The sequence below is a fragment of the Phaethon aethereus genome (genome assembly GCF_964289735.1).
Source record: "Phaethon aethereus genome assembly, chromosome: 2".
NCBI classification, from domain to species: Eukaryota; Metazoa; Chordata; class Aves; order Phaethontiformes; family Phaethontidae; genus Phaethon; species Phaethon aethereus.
In genome coordinates, this window is record NC_138582.1 from 155,264,982 (window position 1) to 155,284,255 (window position 19,274).

At 38.3% G+C, this 19,274-nt stretch overlaps 1 protein-coding gene across 3 annotated transcripts in view; it reads right to left on the minus strand.

Annotated features, from left to right (window-relative positions):
• Positions 1-2,100: 2,100 nt before the first annotated feature.
• Positions 2,101-19,274, minus strand: part of ARHGAP12 (Rho GTPase activating protein 12) — a gene marked incomplete at both ends in the record, with an annotated part of 70,318 nt that continues 53,144 nt past the window's right edge. For all 3 annotated transcript variants that reach the window (XM_082015232.1, XM_082015231.1, XM_082015230.1), the window contains 9 exons: positions 2,101-2,275; positions 2,700-2,802; positions 3,086-3,220; positions 4,057-4,134; positions 6,509-6,607; positions 9,534-9,650; positions 10,673-10,775; positions 13,343-13,441; positions 13,788-13,889. In XM_082015232.1, the coding sequence (XP_081871358.1) occupies positions 2,101-2,275; positions 2,700-2,802; positions 3,086-3,220; positions 4,057-4,134; positions 6,509-6,607; positions 9,534-9,650; positions 10,673-10,775; positions 13,343-13,441; positions 13,788-13,889 (1,011 nt within the window). The remainder of the gene's footprint in view (positions 2,276-2,699; positions 2,803-3,085; positions 3,221-4,056; positions 4,135-6,508; positions 6,608-9,533; positions 9,651-10,672; positions 10,776-13,342; positions 13,442-13,787; positions 13,890-19,274) is intronic.

The window sequence follows — 19,274 nt, forward strand, 5'->3', positions numbered from 1 at the left end:
TGGTATTTTCTAGTAGCTTGGGGCACACGTGTCGCTCGGCACAGCTCCGGTTTGCCGGCCTACCAGGAGGCTGACAACACAATGCCGAGATGGAGCTATCGCAATTCTCACCCAGGTCGCTTTGCAACAAACCACAAGACTTCACCATTACCACAAGAAGACGGTGAGAAAGCCACAAGGTAACTCACTCTCTCTTTTTATCTCCAAAGACTTCTCATGCAAGTCCTATGCTCATGAAATTCTCATACCATTCATCTGATTACACCTCCATGCTTCACCACACATCCCCTTTCCTGTAAGCCAGAACTGTGTTGTGAAAGGCATACAGCAGATGGAAGGCAAAATACAATTATTTCCCCAATGTATCTGCTTTCTGGACAGTAGGTTCCAAGTAAGTTGGGCTATGTTTTAAAAAAACGCAAATTTATATCCGTAAGTTACTTCTGCCCTCTCTGAACCTTATGTTAGAATTTAAGTTGTTAAAGAAAGGGACTGGGAAGTTCCTAAAACTGTCAGGTTATAAAGTAAGCATTCATCTTTTAATCCAGCATGACAGCTCGTTGCCACAAGTAGTAGCCATGCCAAGCGGTAAGATACATTGGCCTCATTGTTTAAAGGGGGTTCACGTTGTCTGAAGTGGGAATGGCAAACTCTAAAAGAACTAACGGTTTTCTTTATTCATGTTAGACATAACAAATATGTCAGATACAGCAGTTAGTCTAGAAAAATACATTTAAAAAAATCTTCAGCAGACCATGCTCCCTGTAACAAAATCTTTCAAAACCAATTTTACAAATTATTCTACATTAATGTAAAAAGAAAAATCTTAAATTTAGTATCATGGATTCTGTCAAACATCTATCTATCAAAACATGAGTTTCACTATTTGTAGATGTTAGAATTCATAATACATTTTTCTAATGTATCCTGTACATATTAAATAACCTAAAAGGCTCCTCTTGTAGTGCATTAACAATTTAGCAAGCACACTCAGTATTTCTCCAGTACCATTTGCATTACAGTTATTTGCCAGCAAATGTAATTAACATCTAAAAGTGCACACAGTTAGGTCCCCGCTCCCTCCCCGTAACCTGTTTCCCTGCTGAAACCCAGACATCCACTGGAAACATTATGCTACTGTAGCTAATCTACCCATGATTAGAAATGTGTGACTAAAGTGTTCTTGAACTATACAGGAACTGAATTATATACAAGAATCAAAAGGACAGCCTGTATTTACATCAAGAAACTTCCACTACCACAGCATTATACCAAGAACTCAATACAGTGTTACAGTTGGTATTTACTTAGGATTTTAGCTTTAAATCGGTATAACACAAAACTTAGCTCAGGAAATACCCTGAAAAAATGAACATGTTTATTAAATATGACTTCTATTATGCCACAAGACAAATATCCGTTGCTGGATATTCTTACAAGTTCAGTGTTTGAAATAGTGTGCTGTTCTGTAAAGCAACTAAGAAGTTCCAGAAAGGTTGCTGGGGAAAAAAAAGGAAAGAAATAATAGGGGGGGGGGGGGGGGGGGAGGACAGCAGATACCTAAGTGAGGAATTATATTTGAGTAACTAAACCAAACTGTTAGCACAAGTTTAAGACAGTCACTGCATGCAGAAACCCCTTGGAAAAGCATCACACAGATCTGAATAGGTTGTAATACACAACTTCAAGATGTAACTTCACTGAATTTTTCCATACTAGTTGGTAGGACTTTTCCCTATCAAGTGGAAGAATTGTAAGATTAAATTCCAGATTATCCAGTTTGAGATTAATAGCTTTACTCTCCAAGAAATCCAGTGTATGAACCTATATTACATTTTTCCAATGCTACTTTAAAAAAAGAAAACTATGAACTTTTCAATTCACTTTTTACATTGAACTTTTCAAAGAAATCCAAAGTGTTGTCTTTAACGCGCATTACAGTGGTCAAACATTTCTCCTGTTTCTCCCCGCCCCAAAAGTGCAAAAAACAAGTTGCTGCTTGGTCCACAAACATAATACACCATGTACAGTGAGAGATTTTCCTTCTGATGGAATACTGCCGCCAACCCGTCACCTCCAGTTTCTACTCCAAGAAAAATGTCAGCGTCCAAAGATGGAATTCAATTCCAGTAGAATTAATTCTACAATCTGATTCTGGTATACTGTGTGGACTGCTATGTTACCAGTCTCTTTCTCTGGTTTTAATAAGGTTGGACCAAAAACTATTGCTACACTTTGATAGGTCATTCGGTTCTTTTCTCCATTTTCTACAACTCTGAAAGAGGAAAAAAAAAATACATAGAAAGAGGCTTATCAGTGTTAGAGTAGTAGGATGACAGGAAAAAGACACAGTCCAAAGCAAATGACTATTCACAGTATTTATTTATCGAGTAGTCTTGTTATTAGGACATGCAGCTGCTGTGATTTCCCTCTCTATGGAAAAGTTTTGTTGTGAAATGCTATTCCTGATCCTCTCACAATCCCTCGAACATAAGGACTTGGCAGTAAACATCACAACTATGACAGATACTGGCTAAAGTCTGTTTGGTGCTCTGCAAGCTTATGTAAATACAGACTGATATATTGTTTTCATCAAGTCCCATATAGGCAAGCAAAACGCAGCAGGAACAGTCACCTAGGACTTGGATTATTTAGCTTTAAAGGAAGATGAGCAATACAAAGCCTTTCCTGCTACTTACCTCTTCAGGTGCCTGAAGAGTACCTGCATAGTGTCCTGATTTGGTTTTGGCAACTGTTTGATTAAATCTTTAACAGCATGGACACGCTGCCTTGGTTCTTGTTCTGCAAAAGGATGAGGTGTAGAAACAAAAATTCAGTATTTTTGTTTAAAACTTCAGCATATAATTTAACAGTCCGGGAATAAAAGCGGACTCTTTGCAGGGCTGATAGGAGATAAAGCACTGCCACCTCCCGGCCCGGCCCTGCATTACCGACAGGCGATTTTGGGTAAGCCTTACGGACGTTCATCTCCAAAACACTCTTTTTGCTGTGCAAAATAATTAAATGAATTGCACATATTGAGCAGAACGTATACAAAAAGCACACGCATGTTTTCCAGACTTACTAATTGCATTGACAAAGTCATTGAAGTGATTATAAGTGAACAGCGGCTCTGGCAATTCTCTGAAGAACATCTTTAGAGCTCCTGTGATGACATGTATATCTTCCCATTTACTGTCATTCAAGTCTAGTTTCTCATCTGAGAGAGAAAAATTAATAATTAATGTTCATAATTTAACTACAGAAGCTGCTTTTTTTTTTTTTTTTTTTTTTTAAATAAACTTAACTACTCCTCTGTACTACTGCTTTTAAAGCAGTGAAGACTCTTACTCCGCTTCAGGCCATTCTCTGCTGGGACACAGAGCTGCAGCAGTGTAAAAGGGGATACAAAAACGCAACCACTACAGACAGAGACAGCCGAACTCTGCCTTCTGCACTACATGCAGCTCCCCTACACCATGGGCATTTTCCAGAGGGGAATAGGAGCTGCTGACATAACACAAAATTTACTGTTAGGCCCTGTCAATCAGGAAATGAGAGGTCAGAGTATAGATGGGCTACTGTCCTCTTCCTAGCTGCAAGCTGCCTATTGAACCCCACTGAACAAAACACTAAGATACAGCCACATGAAAGGGTTTTATACACAGGGTATGGCAAAGAGAAACTAAGCACCCCCATACTAAAAGGCAATAGCAAGTCACACTAAAAAGCATTAACTTACAATTCTAATGCTAATGGAAGCTTAATATGCCTATTGCTTTTCCGTAAGGTATGAATTTATTTTGTTTGAAACAATTCTCCCCCCTCAAATTCTATTACCACCTTTCTTTAGAATTATGTTCTAGCAATGCCTCTATGCTCCACATAAGACCAAACCTCTGGGAAGCGAGGTTTTTCAAATTATGTATATTACACGCTAAATGCTGCAATTTTGAATTTTACTTTGGAGATGACAATCATTTTTTTCCTGAGCTTTCTACAAATTTTCACAATCTGAAAATATACGTAATTGTAATACAGTTGAAGGAAGCTTACCATGATTGACTGCAAATCTTAGCTTCTGTATCACTGCAAGATTGCCACTAACTCGGTATAAGCCATCAACATCTAATCCTAAAACAAAGGGATAAATCCATTTTAATACCTTAAACATGTATGAATTCTGCAATCATTAGGCTGCTTCTTCATAGGTCAACTCAGCAAAATTAAAAAAAAAAAAAAACAAGAAATCCACCTTGTAATACAGAACACTTGGTTCAACAAAAAAACCAACCAAAGAAGTTAACAATAGGACAAGGGGTAATGGTTTTAAACTAAAAGAGGGCAGATTTCGACTAGATATAAGGAAGAAATTTTTGACAGTGAGGGTGGTGAAACCCTGGCACAGGTTGCCCAGAGAGGTGGGAGATGCCCCACCCCTGGAAACATTGCAGGTCAGGTTGGACGGGGCTCTGAGCACCCTGCTTCTAGTTGAAGATGTCCCTGCTCGTTGTGGGGGGAAGGTGTGGACTAGAAGTCCATTCCAACCCAAAGATTCTATGATCCTATCTTTCTTCATGGGCAGGGCACATCAGAGGAGGTTTAGTTTGCTGACACACGTTTGGTAGTATCAAGCTCAAAGTAATCCCTAAAACTTTCTACACAGTAGATCAGCAGTAATGAGGCAACAGCTCCCAAGTTTCCTCAATGAGACTAGGTGCCTCATTTAAGATGCTCTTGGTGGGTGGCGAGGGAGTGTATGGGAGTCCAACATGCAAGAGGCAAGTGTTTTTGTGGATGTTCAATTTTTTAATGTATGGTTAAGAAAAATCAAATCAAGTCATGCATAGAGAGCATCTCAAAGTTGTCAAGTGACCAGGTTCGCATGGAGAAGGAATGATGTGCATGCACACTCATCACTACCCGACAGCCTACAAAACTGAAATGGGTAGCCCTTGCCTTTACAGTATTGCACACTCAACCAGAAAAGAAGAAAACTGTGTCTCTGTGGTTGCTACTGCAGTTATTCAGAAGTGATTAGGAAGTAAAGAATTTAAATGAAATGCCACTTGAATGCAGCATGTGAGTCAGTGCCACAGAGAGTGAGTGTTGCCAGAATACCTGGAGTCCCTGTAGCTCCTCAAGGAGTTGTCTGATGCAACACAGCACAGTTACCATCTGACATATCCCTTTTCCCCATAATCCACTAGTCATTCCTTTACAGAAAGAACTGATTTGAAGTGTATTGGCAGGAGGAAGAAGAGTTGGAGAAGCGGGGAGAAAAAGCTGTTCATTTCTGTCAGCTTCCCCTCAGGTATTTAAAAAAGGAAAACTTCACCACTATCTTCACTGCAGTCCTGTCTTTAAAATAAAACAAAACAAACAAAAAAAAACAACAAAGCAAAATAACCCCTTTCTCACAAACTGCAGATCACAAATGGAATAAAGCCTGCTGTTACAAGCAAGGTGGCAGTTTGTCTAACTGGAGTTAAGGCAATGGAAGCAGTTGTTTTTCCCCTCCCAGGCCGTAAGATAGCAGCATTGAGAAAGGACTAGAGGCTGCAACAAAGTCCTAAATGAAGTTCCCATGGAAGATGCCTTAAAATTCACATGTAGTATTCCCCTGTAACACTTACCCTGATTCTCAAGAGAACATTCTCAGATTAACAGACCGGTATATATTTGAATAATGATTATGGAGAATCCATAAGCCACTCTCTCAGTCACCTTTCCAAGAGACAGGGCAATGACAACAGCACGAAACAAGCAAGAAAACCAGCACAGACTACAGCCAAGTCAGGAGTCACAACTAACGTATTTTCAACAAAAATGTGAAGATGTCCTTTACATCAGACAACCCAGAATGTCACATGTAGCTTTCAAACATACAATTTTCTCAGTTATTAGGAGACACTTATTTTCAATGAAAGCAAACAAAAATTCTCAGGGTCCACATATTGACCCAATCTCCAGAACTGCATAAAACTTTACATAGCAATCGGTGTAACTAGCTGCAGGGCACCAAACTGACAGACTTGTCTTCTGGCAGTCAGAGCATATACAGAGCAGGAACACAGCCCAAAAGTTTGTTTGAAGGAAGTTTTAATATAAATGATTTTGTTAGCATGCTTAAACCTTCCAAAAATGAACAGCTACATTTCAACAGTCTCTCTCTCTCTCTTTTCATCTGAAGAAAATGTTGCTGGGCTGAGCTCTTCTATCACTTGTAATCCCTCTTTCCTTAGAGCCTTGCTGCCAGAAGGCTGTCCTGCCTTCTCTTCAACTTGAAAGATACTGAAGCAGATCAATTTCTCAGATATAAGATTTCCTCCCCTCTCCCTGTTTTGGATCCCACCTCACATCCCCACTCTTGAAAACTCATTGCTATCTACCGATACAGGATTCGGATATTTTTCCCCAAAGAAATCTGCAGTATTTTAGGGATTAAAACATTTAAAATTAGCGTCGTGAGCAAGAGAGATTTGGAAACAAAAAATTTTCACCATACCATGTTCCTCAACATGCTCAATGCACAGCTTCACGAACTTTGGCACCGTACTGTTTTCTCTTTGACACAAGCTGGTGAGATTGGAACCAAACACTTGATCTGGAACCAAGTAAAGAGACTGATTTACAGTGGAACAGGACTCAAGTGACAGAACTAGTTCAGGTTAAAACAAACCTCCACAAAGGGCAAAGACTACTGGATACAATTGTCGCAGTATTAGTGTGAAAATAAGAAAGTTTTGAAAAGAGCTCTCAGCAGCTCCCAGTAAGAAAAAGCTCCCAGTAAGAAGAGTGTAAGCAGTTACCCAAACGTTAGTTTCTGAGTAAGGAACTTTCGCTACTGAAATTATTTTAATCCATCAGGAGATACCTGTAACAGTCATATAGTCATTACTGTAATGAGAAATTTAATGGATTCAAACATCCTGTTACACTCCATTCCTTTTCTGTGTTCAAAATACATCTACTGTAATCTTTGTAAAAATCTGAACAGAGATAATAAATTTTAGTTCAAGTGAAAGCTTTTGGCATTGCTTGGGGAAAACCCCTGTGAAATTTCATCTTTCATTGCACCTACTATTTAACCCAGCAATATGTATTAATTTAATGTAAAGTCTTTAACTTTTAACATTTTAAAGTTCTGACAGATTTGTAAATGACCAACCTTTAGATCACAGAGCTCTGAATGGATGCAAGTATGACTATGCATAAGGAACCTGGCTGCAAGGTTGGGATCTCAATACAGATATTTATGGGCAAAGGTTATTTTGGGTTTTTGTTTTCAAAACTACACAATCCAGGGGAATTGTTTTCTATCATAAACCAGAGCAAAAATAAAAATCAGCTTGGGCAGAGAAGAGATTCTTCTAATGTCTTAGCGTATTTCAGCAACATGTTAAGTCCTCTTGTTCAGGTTATGTTATCATCAAAAATCTCTCTCAGACCCAGTTCTATAGTTTCCATCAAAGATACCCAAATTATAGATGGCCTCCCCTGTTCAGACGCATGAGATTGAAATAGGGTCTTGAGATAGAGAGGCAAAACTCACACCCTTAAAGGAAAGGAATTTTGTGGTGTTGATTGTTGGGGGTTTTTTTAATCTGTTAAATAAGGTACATAGGTAGCCATCTTTGCACTACCTAGTAGATCTTACTTCAGAGCTTAGGCAAGAGAGGAACCGTTCTTGCATTTGCATCACACAAAGCCCATTTTTCATGTTTAGTAATTTAAGCAGATTCATTAACACCCACTTGCATCTGAATACTGCTTTGGGAAATCCAAACATCACACCAAACCGATTATACAGTATGAAAACTGGCATATAATGGTATCATTAGCTATATGCATACAAGGCCAGTGCCCCCGAACACCTCAGTCCTGCTGCTGCTACTCACACAGCCAGCTGTATAAGCAGAGTCAGTAGCAAGGGACTGAAAAAGCCCACGCAGTAGGAAGCCAGGCTAGCATGCAGCTGTAGCAGGTAAAGCAATGCAGATTAGGTAGCACAAGAAAATACTAGCACGTAACAAACTGATTTGCTACAATTGTCTCTGACTTCAGTAATTTCCACGATACAGGAATCACATTTTTTCCTCTCATCTTAGTAACTTCTGTAATTTTTTTTTTTTCCATGTAACAAAACTTTAGCACAGGTACTTCTCTGCTTAGTACATGCTGTTTGAACTGGGTTTTTTCCTAGAACTTTTCATTATTTTTCCTGCTCATACTGCATTTGCCAAGTTTTCTGTTTACTAAGCTTGTTCTGTAGCAGCCACAAAAGTACACTGGGCTTTTAAATAAAGACTTTTGTATTTTTCATTCATACAGAAAAATTAAAACTGTGCAGCACAGATCCAACTTTTAAACTTTACAGCAAGCTTTTAAATAAAACCAAACTCTCCATTCCTTAATGTCTTTATTAAAAATCCATTCATAAGCACACATGAGTACAAATTAAACCTGGCTTAGCGTTCACTGTTGCTAATGTCAGAAGTTACGTCACTGAGCCATGACATGAATACTAAGCTGTAAAGCAGGGGAAAACGTCAAATTCTGGGAATAATGCCTCCTTATTCCAAACAAAAAAGTCATCATTTACAGTTAAATTATATTTGCAAATACACAGATATATCAAACGCCACATGCAACAGAAGCACACCTGTTAAAGTATGTAGTTAGGCAAATCACAGTAGGATTTGGTCTGATATTTGCCTACCCATATGCTATTTTGACCCTAGTAGAGCACCATCTACAAGTCCTGCTAAAGCATACAAATAAATAAATAAATGAAGTTTCACAGTGAGTACCAAGTCAATAATTTACATAAACACATTAACTTAAACCTGTGCAAATACCATTCTCTCAAAGTTTCTACAAGCGTGACAAGTGGAAATCAATTCTTTCATAAGTTTGATTCCAGGATATCTGTAAAACTCATTGTTTGTGCAACAATTAGAGAATGTATACATTCAAAAAAGGTTAGGGAAAAAAATGTTTAAGTTAAGATTCCTTTAGTCTTGTCCTGGTTTGCCTAAATACTCCATTTCTCACGAGACGACACATGATTGTCTGGTTCCACTCAGACTAAAACACACTTGCGAAACAGATGAGCACATGCATTCGGCTTTGTACCCAAAGGACTTCTCCTTCCCTTGCATGCACCAACGATTATCAGCTATCTGAAGTTGCGGCTATCTGAAGTTTCCAGCTCAAAACAGCAGACCAAGTGGACTCTCTAGCTGAGAAGCACTTCAAGCCCAAACAGACTTTTCGGCCCTCAATTTTCACTGCAGTTTTGCCAGTAATGAGCTGAAGGAGAGGACATCCTCTGTGAAGTTTAGTGGCTAACAGCAGTGCTCAAAAGAATGACAATCAATCACCAGTTCCACTATACATCCAAGACTTTTGTTAAGCCAGCTATATACACGTGTTTTACTCTTAAACTAGACCATTTTAACTCCATTTTACACATGAACTACTAAATTCAGCTTTTCAAATTATTTCCTTTGTTAAAAAGGTTCATTTACCCTTAATGTAGCCTTTTTCACGGACAGCTTGTAATGTAGGGCGCCGTGTAAGAAACTTCTTGAGTTTTGTTTTGGTCTTTTTCTGATCTGTAGAATCTATATTGCTAGGTGCTTTCACTGCTGTAAAGAGAAATGCATTTAGTGTGAATATCCACAGAACCAATAGTACATTTATCTGCCAAGGAACTAAGACCAAAACAAAAAAAAAAATTTAAAGCGCAAAAACATATTAAAAAAAATTTCAAATTTGCATTGCATCCAAATTTTTTCCCTTAACTTTTTGGAACTCCTTGTAAATAGCATGCGTTTTTCAAACCACTCAAGAGACAACCCTGTCACAAAAAAAAAAACTTGTAAACCCAAGTTTGCCTATGAAACTAACTAAACAGGAGTTTATGTATGTAATTGATGTAGAATTTTAAAAATATAGCTATGTTTCAAAGCTGGTCCTGCTTTTGATCAATTTAGCTAATGTAAAAGAAATACTTTCTTGGAAATTACATATAAGGCCTGGAAGTAAAAGACAGAAAACAGTCTGCCTGATTAATGTATTTCTGTGCATAGGAAGAAATTTCTGTGGCTAGTAGCTCTAAAATTCTGAAGGTGTAATTAAAAACGTTTAGTTTCTCTAAATGAGCCAATATAACCTCATTAGAAACTTAGCGAAACTGCAGTTTAAGTTAATAGTGCAAATATTTACAGATGCTGTACCACAGACAAAAACCAAGTAAAACAATTCTAATCAGTTTTGAACGTGTAAAAGGACAAAAGGATCCTTATACAAAACCATTTATAGAAGTCAGAGAAAAAAAGTCTAATTACTTCTGTACATTTGACAATATGTTGAAAATAATCCATTTCACTACTGCCTATTTTCTCATGTTTTTCATGTGTCATACAGAAGGAGCTAAAGACATTTGGTGCCTCCCCCCCGCCTCTTCTCTTCTTAAGTAAGAAAACTTACTAACTGGCACCAGGATGTAGAATGAACTATATCAAAGCCTGTTTCCAAAATTGAGTAGTTTAATTTTTAACCATCCTTTTGAATTCTTCTCTACTTACAAATAGTGCTGAAGATGCACCAAAAAAACCAAAACTTGGCATTGCTAAACTCAATTAATGGAAAGTTTTCAACTCACAACGAAGTTTCTTAGAGTCTTTATTCTCTTTCTCTTTGTCTTGTTTTTCCACCCCAGGGGAATCTGGTACATCATCGTCTAATGCTTCATCAGACTCTACCACCTATCAGATTTAAGAAGATACAGTGGTCAGGTTACCAACAGAATATAGAATATAGAATATAGCCTTAACACACACATTTCCTGTAGACAGTTCTACAATATACTTTTTTTTCCCCCTATAATGATATTCAGTTGGTTCTTTCCTGAACTAGAGATGCTAAAAACATGCTCAGAGATAATACAATTCTCACTGGCAGAGTGAGTAACTTTGAGAAACACTATTTGATCATAAGGCCCAGTAAAGAAAGTTTTGCTGGACACTGGCAAAGTACAACCAGCCTTTCATGATAAAACTTCATTACATCAACCAACAGACAATGTTTTTTTCAAATCCAGTAGACAAACATCAGCTATTTCATTTACATGGCCTGCTACAGAAGCACCTGATTAGCAGGCTCTACACTTCTAGAGCATTTACCCTATTTCTGATTTCTGTAATTAGAATTTTCTGTGACAGGAAATAGAACTGCCAGTTGGAAAATTTCACCACTGTCAAAACATACACTGAATTCATTCTGAGAAAGTAAATACACCAGGGCCTAAAATCCTTAGCCTGTGTTATTGCTCTCACAGCATATTCTCATTAAACAGAGTCAAGAGAAAATGTAGATCATGTAGTGCGGAGGCAAATACCAGAGTCCGTGACACTGCCCACCTGCAGCCTCATACCTATGTTGAGGTACCTCATACCATGCATGACTTCAGACATTTCAGTAAATGGAAAAGAAATTTTCTCTGCTCTCAGTGCAACATACTCCCTTCCAAAACTGTGTGTTTCTTACTTCACTTCTACTAAAGTGAACTTGACTTCTATGCAGTTACAAAAATCTGACAGTACATTGTCTTTTGTTACAAGGAAGGACATTTTTCAATTCAGGCAAGGTTGTGTACTCCAGAGGGCTGAATGAGCGGAAGCATTATTTCGTTGACTAAGCTGCTCTTTAACTTGAAGGGCTAACATTAGCTTTAAACAACCCTCATTCCTTGTTGCTTTTCAAAAGCTTTGGATAGGCTTTTTACATATCAAAGATCAATATACTCAACCACCTGATTAATGTCCCCACTAAGGGTCCCTCTGTCACTGAGACCATTTGGACGGTGCTCTCTTCAAGAGACCTCAAAAGATTTTTAGGACTGTTAAATTTAAAACACGTGAATTGCTTTGAGAAAATCACCTAGGATCTAGTTTGTATTGTGGAACAAGTCTAATAACTTGGAAATTTCTGTATGTAAAAAAAGAGCAGCCACATCCTTTGCAGATAGCTAATCCTCTTGTACAGCATATTGCCACAACAGCAGCCTAAAGGAGCAAAGAGGCCAGAATCTAAGCTGTACCTTCTTTTGAGGAAGATGTCATCACACTAGAACCACCCATAGCTGTCCTGGTAAAGACTCATAGGTAAAAAACTTTACCATAAAGTTCTCAAAATTAGAAGTTTGCTTCAGATCTGATGGATTTTTGTAGACAAAGTTTCAGTGCTGCACATGATCAGGTAGTGTAACATCGTACATTTTGAACTTTTCCCTTGTAATCTTCGGTCTCTTGGCTACCAGCAGTAATACATCACCATTTGCTCCAGAGTGGTGATAAACGCTCCCTATTCCACCACTCACTTCCTCAACCTAGCACGTAATACCTCGCTCTCATCTCAGCTGTATCTCAGCCTTTCCATTTTTGTTTATAGTTAAGTGGGGAAGAAGTGGCCTCAGTTGCGTTACACGGGGCAGACAGAAGAAGGGTATTGCTGAGTGACTGCCTTGCCTGGTTAAGGGTCATGACATTTTCATACCAGGAGAGAGTAGAAGATTAGGAGCCTACGCCATAAGCACTCAAAAGGAAACTAAATCATTCATATTAGCCTGCTGTGTTTGTGTGGAAAACACTACCAGAGCTAAGAGAAATTAAGGCCACTAACCGACACCTAAAGCAACATAAATGCAGCTTATGTGCTGCAGCCAGGACTGTAACTATAAAACTATACTCATGAAGTCAACTTCATATGAGAGGAATATTTTATCCAAGATCTCTGAATTCAAAGCTGGTAAATCTTGTTTGGCAGTATCAAGAGCAAATGCCTGATCATTTTTCTGTTGATTAAATAGTTGGCATTACGTTGCCTGACAAGAAGAGATAAAACAGCATTTTGACGGGACTTTTAATTTGCACTTTAGTGCAGCCTTATTAAGTAAACAGCAGTATCAAATGATGATTAATGTATGTCATGAAGCACTCCTGTGGCCGCCCTCCCCCCTTTCCTGCCTCTCTATCAGAACCTTTCAGGTCACTGAGACAAAGCACGTATTTGGTCACAGAAGGAAGCTCATTTGTGAGCTGGAGGTCAGCCCACATCTCCTGGTTCTTAATTCAGTAGACCATCGTTCATCCTTGGCCACTATTAATTATATTTCACTTGTCACCAGCAGGAACTGCCATAGCCTCAAACTCCTGCCCACACTCAAGAAAATTAGAAAATGAAGATGTACTTGAAGCACTAGGAGTCATTACATCAATTATTTTACTAAATAACATTACCTTGAAAATAGAGCCTTCACGATTCAAACACATACCTGATTGTTGATGGTATAGTTAAGAACTTTATACCATTCATTAATAAAGCTGTCATTATCAGATTGAATTAAAAGCTCAGTTCCTTGGCGGGTTTTTAGCTTTAAAGAAATAAAAAGATATATCATCAGAATTGATAAACACACTTGAATTCAAAAGTAAAATTTCCTAAATCAAATTAAACTTCCCCCTGGCATAAATTTTAGACAATATATAGCCACTCAAGAACACTTACCAGTGAAAACAGTAAGAGACTGCTTAGAATTTAAAAGCATATCCCAGACATATTAAAAATGGACATTTCTTGCAGGTACTAAGATACATCTACATTTGAGCAGAAAGAAATGTAGAAAACTCAATTAAAGTTTCTGAATTTCAGTTTAAAGAAAATTTCTTAAGTCATGAATTAAAGCACATATAATTCTGCGTTTGAGTAAAATAATTCACCTCAATAACATTCTTTTTGCTGGATTTGTCCTTTGAGGCCCAGTCAATCAATGCCCCTTTGAGATCCACTGTGAACTCTGGCTTAGACTGATTGCCACCAAACTTCTGGAAAAAAAGGAACAATGATGACAAACTTAAAAACAAAGAAACTGCTAACAGGTACACAGTCTTGCAATCATTTAAATATAGCATACATTGCTTATAGTCTATACAATTTAACCCAAATACAGTATTTTGCCACAAATCAACAAGGCATGATACCAGGAAAACAAAGGCCACACACAAAACACCCTTTAAGCATGCCTATTAAAAGCTGCTCAGCTTAAAGCCCTTAAAATTCCTTAACTTTAAATGCCAACCAGATTCCAGCAGAGCTTTTTTCCTATCACAAATGGTACAACTCCATAACAGCATTTGATTGTAGTTCAATTTTAGTCAAGATAGTCCCAAGCTTCAAACAAAACTGGCCAACAAGTAGCTAAACAAAAAAAAAATCCATTCTGTCAAGTAATCAATGGTTGTATATGAAACCAAAAATCAAACCAGAAATAATAGCTTTGCTAAACAGGAATCACATCCCTCCTGCACTGAAAGAGCACTTTTGGTTTTTACATTTTCTTAGTTAGATATATTTTGTGTATGTATGTATGTGCATATTTCCAACAATGCTTTTCACGTTATTTTGTATTTTTCTGTAGTGCTTCTATTGCAATCCCAGAGCATATCCTAGCAAGTAAGTAGAACTCAATTTCACTGTGTAGCTACTAAACGAACAGCAAATACCTGAAGTGATAAAAAAAAGCATTTAACCTACAAGTAACCCTTCAAACAGTTTGGAGGAAAACCTCAGGGAACTATTTTTACCTACTACTTTTACATTTACACTAGGTATCAGAATTTTTTAAAATAAAGTACTTTTACTAGGGTTTCAACCTACACCACATGGTTTCCTTGAGGAATGATATTTCAAAGCTAATTCAGTGACCCATACAAACAAAAATCTCTAGTTTTAAGTAAAATACGGAAAACCTGTAACAGGGAAAGCTGCAAGTCACCTCACTGTAGCACAGAAATTTAATGTTGTAGTTCTAGTGGAGGCTTCTAGCATTTCATCCACCAGAAAGGTTTTTCTTTTTCTTTAAAAAGTCTTTGATGTACACATGCTGTTTGTGTGACAGCTCTGGGGGACATAAGCCCCAGGACAAGCTTCTTGCTGAGAACATGAGCTTCCAGCCTGTAGAAGAACAGCCATATCCAAGGGGAGAAAAAACAGTTCAGAAAACAGAATTAATCTGCTGCTTCTGATTAAATTCCCAGCATGGATGTTAATTAATGCTAATTGTGTTTTAGAAAGGCTGTTTACCACTGGAAAATCTCCCCACTTTGAGTCCTAAAGGCAATTAAGGGCTGAATGGAAAGTAGAATCTTAACTTCTTTATTTTACCCATGAAATATCAGAATAGGGGAATATTTCTAGTATACCCCAATGCTAACTAGCACTTTGGGGGTGGGGGGTGGGGGAGAAACAACCACCAAACTTCTGCTTCCTAACTTAATTCTCAGATACCTCATCCAAGAACATTTCTTATTAATTATAGCAGAGCTTTTCAGAGAGGCCCAGCTCAGCAGCGGAGTCCACAGGAACAACCTCTGGGCCATTATGGCTCTTGCAGTTGTGGGCAGCTATGCAGCAGCTGCCCGTTTACAAGAGGTTCACGTAACTGCTTCACGTGGACCGAAGTGCCCCAGCCACACACCTCCTGACAACCTAGAACAGTCCTGCTGCATGTTGGAGGATGGGGGGGATCAATTTATAGAGTTTGGCACCGGAGAGAGCAGGAGATGACTGCCAAAGTCCTCTGCAGGATCAGAGAGGATTCATTAAAAGCGCTGCCCAGATGATGCTGAGAAGCACAGGAGCTGACCTGCTACAGGTGAAGTCAAAAAACAACAAAAAAATGCAGCCGCGACTGCTGTTTTGACCAAAAGGAAAGCCCTCCAATCCATCAGCTTGCTGAAACCCACCTTTGCATTCTACCCATCTTTTTGGCCTGACTCCCTTCAGCATTTCAGAGAAGCACAGAACCAACCAAAAACTAGAAGCTAAATTTCTCGGGGGGGGAGGAAGAAGTCTTCCCCACTCCTTCACACAAGCAGCACCCAAACCGCTGTACGAGATGCAAGACTGCGGAAACCCATGCAAATAATCCAGCCTCTCTGCAAAGGTCCTCTGACATACAAACGTATTACAAACTCATCACAAAATTAACTTCTTTGTTCAAGCAAATTCTAAGTTTAGCCTTCAGTCTCTCCTATGAGCTTTCTTGTCAAGGTTCCTTTCTGCTCCTGGGCGTAAGAAAATAAGATGCCAGCAGACATTTCCCTCCTTGCTCCTGGAAGCTTTCAAATCCTGCACAGGGCTGCTCGGATGCTCTGCATGCAAAGGTTAGCTGAAGGCAACCAAACCGTACAGAAAACAAGTAGGCTTTGCTGGGAGCAGCAAAAAGGAAACCTTTCCCTTTAGCACCTGCTGCCACCTAGACACAAAGCCCGCTGCCCCAGACCACGCCGCCGACTCAGCGCTAGTCGGGATAAACTCGGTTCTTACTGAGCAGACACCTTCCTCTTACTGGATCTCGCTTTTGAGCTCTCTGGGAAGTTTAGAAAGGACAGCTGTGTGAGAGAGAGAGGGAGAGGTCTATACATGGTGCTGCCAGCTGTCCTAGATATGAAGCTGTCCCAGAGTCACGTCTGACAGCTTTTTCTAGGGAAAAAAAAAGCATACTCATGGGATGTGCCTATGCTACTTATATGGCAGAGAAAACGTCTACTTTTTGGAGAAGAACAGGCGGGGTTTTTTGCCTTAAACATAGTGGATGCTGTGTAGCTTAAGGATTGCCTTGAAGATGTGTGCTGACATGAATAAACAGAAGGCTTTTTCGATCTTTTCAGGAGTTTTCTCCAAGTCCTGGAAGCCTCCACAGGACAAGCCATGCAATCTGTATTGTGATATATTCCAACATTCTTTGGAAATAGAACTGGATGTTATTAATGGGAAGACTTTGGATGTACAGATGACACCTGTCATTCTCGTAATTCTGTTTCTGATTAAAGCTGGGTAGAACATTTTAATTCCAACTCATCCTCACCCACTGCAGAAATAGAGCTGAGGAGACAGATGCTCCTTTGTCATTGGTAAGGGAGCTTCAGAACTTACAGCTTTAACAAAAAAAGAAAAATATAAAGATATTCTTTATTGTCATAGCAAAGTGATGGAAGTTTTTTGAAACCAGACTCTGATAGGAGTATTTGCATTCCAAATAGTTTTCATGATAAACACCTGAGCTCCTGTATAATCAGGTGTGCAACACTGATGAACTGTAGTAATGTACATATAACATCCTTGGCTATAAACACAGTGGTGTAACACAGTAAACAGGATTTTGCCCAGATGAACCTTGAGAAGCATTTATTTCCTTGATGTTTGAGAAGTTTACCCCGCTTTTGGTTAACCACCACTGTACTTGACACTGAGGACACACACCTATTACAGAAGGTTGTCAGATTAATCCTTCTAAGCAGTTACCATTTGCTGTGTTTTATGAAGCCCCATCACTAAAATTTGGCAATAGCTATTTACAACTCATTCACACCAAAAGTTGAGACACCTTCTTTCAGCAGCTGAAAAATTAAATTTCTGTGAAAAGACATATTAAAAAAATGCACAGATGTCCTTATAGAAAGTAGCATTTTAAAGGATACCAAACTGTGTACAAATTATCTGTTCCAGGCTTCCACATACATAGCAATGAATTTGACAGACAAAGAAAAGGCAGTTGAATCGTTTTTAGCACAAGGTTAATTGAATAAGCCTACAGTTACTCGTCCCTACAGTGAAAAAGATAAAAAAAGTAAGGTATGAGTCATCAAAATGGTCATTCTAGAAGTCTCAGGAATCTTAACTAAACCCAAAACATATAGCTTGCTCTCCACTCTTCCACTCTTGAGAGAATATAAGCCAATATATCAAAATAATTTTAAACATCAACAATTAAAAATTCTCAAGAAGTCAAATTATTGAAACATTGATTTTTATGTCTTCAGCATATGATTTTTCCCCATGAAAGCTTTAGTTTGATTCTGATAAGTGCTGAGAAAGTGATATTAAAAACCAATTATACAACCAGTCAAGCTTGTTTGTTTCTTCTAACACTAGTATCATTATCTACATTCCTCCTCATCCACCTTAAGCAACAAGCTACCATATTAGCTACCAACATTTTATCAGTTTCTGATAAGCAGCACTTCTATGCTTGGCATCTACACTTCAAAACACGACTAACTACAGATGGTTAAATTATGTATAGAGAGTCCTAAAAATTTACATCAGCTTTCTATATGTGGCATGTAGCCAGAACATCCCTGAGTTCTTTTCCTCTCAGCTTTTTATGCATAACATTTAGGTTTTGGGATATTCCAATTATCACTAGAATTGACCAACATGTACATCATTGTATCAAAGGCATCACACGCACCTTACAAACATCCTAAATTAGTTGGGTTAGAAAGAATTAGACATAAAAATATATGTTAAAAAAACTGACCATATCATGCTGTTTATTAGTCAGGATACTAGCAGTTCAAATAGTAGGCAAATTTGGGATTATAATTCTGGCACTGATGAACCAGATACTCTTTCTGCTTTGTTCCATTAGAACAATTACAGGGTTATTGCAATACATTTGTGTTAATTTGCACCTTGGGTCACTTTCGGAAAACAGCAAACAGGATACACAAGGTGTTATACGAAGTGACAGAACTTAAACCTTGGAAAAATTCAACTTTACTTTCAAGATTAGTGGCAAATAGCCTTACAGTGACAAGAGGCATGCAACAAGAACACATACAGTGATAGCTGAAACTTGGTCAGAGTTTACATAGGTGACAGCAGGTCGACGGCTGAGAGCATTTTTCCAAGAAGAAAGCAGCGAGAGCAAGAGCTCAGGAATTGAGCCCCCTTGGCAAAATGACTTGATGAAAAAAAAGGAAGAAAAGTGATGAAGTCACAAAACAATGCACACACAGAAAAAAAGATATGGTTATATCAATCACTAGATGAATGCTAAACAAATATTCTCATAAGATGAAGAAATGTAATTCTTATATGTCAAACTCTTCGACTTGACTTCACGTTATCAAAAAACTGATACAGATAAAAGTTTGAGAGGTGAGGTGGAATTTTTAACACCCAAAAAAAAAACTTCCTATACTGAGGGCAAAAAGAGCATGTGCTGAATATTTAATTACATTTTTACAAAGCCAGCTGTGAGTATGCAAGTGTAGAAAGCCCTTGAAAGACATTCTCCTTTAGTATTTCCAGCTTCACTTTATTCTGTTCATACTGTTGATAATTATTTTGCTGACCCTACTCTAATACTTGACAGTACACATACCTGACAGTCTCACACAGAAATATTGTGACTATGA